Raw genomic sequence first — 3357 nt, 5'->3', positions numbered from 1 at the left:
TATGGCGCTATTATTCGGCCTCGCTTTTAACTTATTCCACCGAATACCGAATGTGTGTTTTTTTGCAATATTTGGCCGAATATATTCAGTTACCGAATATTCGGTGCATCCCTAGAGAAAACTGAAGCCCCCTGGATCATGGTTGAGACACCCTCGGGATCCGTGCTTGTTCAGAGATGGAAGGAATATGTCATTAAGCTGTTTCTCTTCTCATGATACTAGTGAATCCAAATTATCAAGGAGAATATGAATGGAGTCCTGTAACAGGAAATTCTTAAAAAAAAATCCTTCTGACATCAACCAGGACAAAGAGGATGAGACCCAGATGGACGTACCAACAGGACAATGATCCAGAACATACTGCAAAGGAGACTGTCAAGTGGTTGCAGAAGATGAAGATGAAGGTGCTGGGATGGCCCAGTCAGTCACCAGATTGAAACCTTCTGGAACATTTGTTGATGGAAATGAAGATCAAGATTCATCATCAGGCCCCCTGCTGTCAGTGTGGAAGACTGCGCCAAATATCACCTGAACACTGTGAGACATGAGTTACTTTGTGCAGGAAGTGTCTTGAAGTTGGCGTTTCAAGCAAAAGCTTCTACACCAAGTATTAAATAAATTTCATTTTGCTTGTTTAATAGTTTTTTCCTGTGTCACTCCACTTTATTGCACATAACTTTATTGACTGAAATGTAAGGACAGAAAACTTTTTTGGAGAGATGGGGATTAATGTACAGTAGATATTGATGGTTTGAAAGAGGGAGGGAGACGTAACAAGAACAAAATGGGGTGAGGGAGTGAATGATGTAATGGAGGAGATGATGATCAGGAATTAAAGGGAAAAAACAAACTGAGGGTAGGAAGTGCATAGAGAGAGACAAGAGGAGGAGACAGAGGGAGGGCACCAAGATAGATGATGGAAATGAAGAGGTTAAGAGATAAATATCTCATCTCAAGAAAAGGTGATCTGGGAGCTTCTTGACCTCAGCAGCTCTCTGTTCAGCTCCACAGTCGCTTCCTCTGATGATGGTGGAGACACTGGAAGCAGCTGACCTCTGTATCTCTCCCCTCAACACCTCCTGCATATCAATGCTTGTTACTCCCCAGGTCATATTCATCAGAACACTGCTGTGCTGCCTCACTCTTCTCACTGTGATGCTCAATTTGTTGGTCATCATCTCCATCTCCCATTTCAGGCACAGACATTTTTCTCATAATATAACAGCTGTTACAGTGTATGAGTTGAATTCATGGATAGATTCTGTGTTTATTATATACTGTATTGTAGAAAAGATGTCAGTACTTTCACTTGTAAATGAAAGTGTAATGTTCAGTATACTTTTCTGTTTAAATTTGTCACTACAACAGTAATCATGATGAACATTTTCTTAATAATACCACCAAACGTCTTTAGTTAGTTCGGACAATGTGGATCTGATTGATTTTATAGAGATTTATTTTGCATGTGGGCCATAAATATATTTTGTCTTCATTCTCACAATTATCAGTGTGATCGAAACTAATTTTCACTGAGTATGAGGCTCTCATCATAATCTCCCTCTCCAGGCAGCTCCACACCCCCACCAATCTCATCCTCCTCTCTCTGGCTGTGTCTGACTTGTTTGTGGGCCTCGCAGTGATGCCACCTGCAATCATCGGCCTGCAGTCCTGTGGGTTTATGGGTAAAATCACATGCGCTTTTTTGTACCTGTTGGGCTTCACCCTCACCTCTGCTTCTGTTGGGAACATGGTGCTCATATCAGTGGACCGTTATGTGGCTATTTGTGACCCTCTGCGCTATTCCTCCACGATAACACTAAGCAGAGTTAAAATCTGTGTGTCTTTGTGTTGGTTATGTGCTGTTATCTACAACCTTATAATTCTTATAGATCACTTTTCACAAATAGATTTATCTAACTCCTGTGCTCAAGAATGTGTAGTTGTTATAAATTACGTTTCAGGGGCAGTAGACTTGCTTCTGACCTTTGTAGGCCCTGTTACTGTTATCATAGTTCTCTATATGAGAGTGTTTGTGGTGGCTGTGTCACAAGCACGTGTCATGCGGTCTCAAATTTCAACTATTAAATCAAATACTGTGGCTGTTAAGAAATCTCAGATGAGGGCTGCTAGAACTCTTGGTATTACTCTTCTTGTGTTCATACTTTGTCTCTGTCCATACTACATTAATTTTCTAGCAGGACAAAACACCACAGGTAGTATAGCTTTATCAGCTCAGACTTGGCTGTTCTATTGTAACTCCATGTTTAATCCTCTGATCTATGCCTTTTTCTACCCCTGGTTTAGAAAAGCGGTTAAAGTCATTGTCAGACTTCAGATACTGCAGGAAGGTTCCCGTGAGGCCAAGATGATGTAGAGAGAAACAGTATACTGTATATACACTGACTTATTCTATAAAGGGGAATTCAGTCCAACTAATGGTGAAATGAATTTGAACACAGTGAAAGCACAGTGTTGTAACATACAAATGTATTTATTTTAGGAAACCTATTCTGGATGTAAATGACTATACATTTGAAACAACCTTTGCCAGTGAAGACAAGTTTTAACACCCTTTGTTTAGAAAAGTGATTGAATTATTTGCCAAAGGTATCTTGCTGGTGTGCTTACTATTAGTGTAATTCAAAACTGAACAGTCTAATGATTGAGGTGCAGGAGCAACTTTAAATTGCAAAGACAGAATGAAAGACTACATTATGTGGGGGATCACATGACCAAGACCAAGATGGCTATTAAGTAAGGGTGTTCCCAACAACCGTGCACAACTTAAAGGATAACTTTGGCATTTTTCAACCTAGACCCTATTTTCCTGTGTAAATTGATCAAAAAGACTTTTGAAATTGTTCCAGTATTGAGGGAGCCGGCAGCAGCCTACAGCCCCAAAATGAGCTGCAATGGAGGGACATGGGACAATTAAACACTGTCACTGTTCAGCAGCTCAGATTGTTATTATAAATGGCTGACATGTCTCTTTACCTTTCACTTGATTTGGTCCGTTTGTTATTGCCTCCTTAAGCAGAAGTCCATCCATCCATCCATCTTCTAACCGCTTCATCCTCTTGAGGGTCGCGGGGGGGGCTGGAGCCTATCCCAGCTGACATTGGGCGAGAGGCAGGGTACACCCTGGACAGGTCGCCAGACTATCGCAGGGCTGACACATAGAGACAAACAACCATTCACGCTCACATTCACACCTACGGACAATTTAGAGTTACTAATTAACCTAATCCCCAATCTGCATGTCTTTGGACTGTGGGAGGAAGCCAGAGTGCCTGGAGAGAACCCACGCTGACACAGGGTGAAAATGCAAACTCCGCACAGAAGGGCTCCCACACCTGG

The 3357-nt window shown here is 41.6% G+C and overlaps 1 protein-coding gene across 1 annotated transcript; it reads left to right on the top strand.

Annotated features, from left to right (window-relative positions):
* The first annotated feature begins 784 nt into the window (after positions 1–784).
* On the top strand, positions 785–2796 carry LOC125896197 (trace amine-associated receptor 8a-like). The gene is made up of 2 exons (XM_049588587.1): positions 785–789; positions 1567–2796. Exons 1-2 carry the CDS (start codon positions 785–787, stop codon positions 2372–2374), a joined length of 813 nt encoding a protein of 270 aa, XP_049444544.1. The 3' UTR covers positions 2375–2796.
* Positions 2797–3357: the final 561 nt, after the last annotated feature.

Source organism: Epinephelus fuscoguttatus, linkage group LG10, assembly GCF_011397635.1.
Source record: "Epinephelus fuscoguttatus linkage group LG10, E.fuscoguttatus.final_Chr_v1".
NCBI classification, from domain to species: domain Eukaryota; kingdom Metazoa; phylum Chordata; class Actinopteri; order Perciformes; family Serranidae; genus Epinephelus; species Epinephelus fuscoguttatus.
Note: the sequence above shows the minus strand (reverse complement) of the source record. Positions and strands in the feature narration are given on the sequence as shown.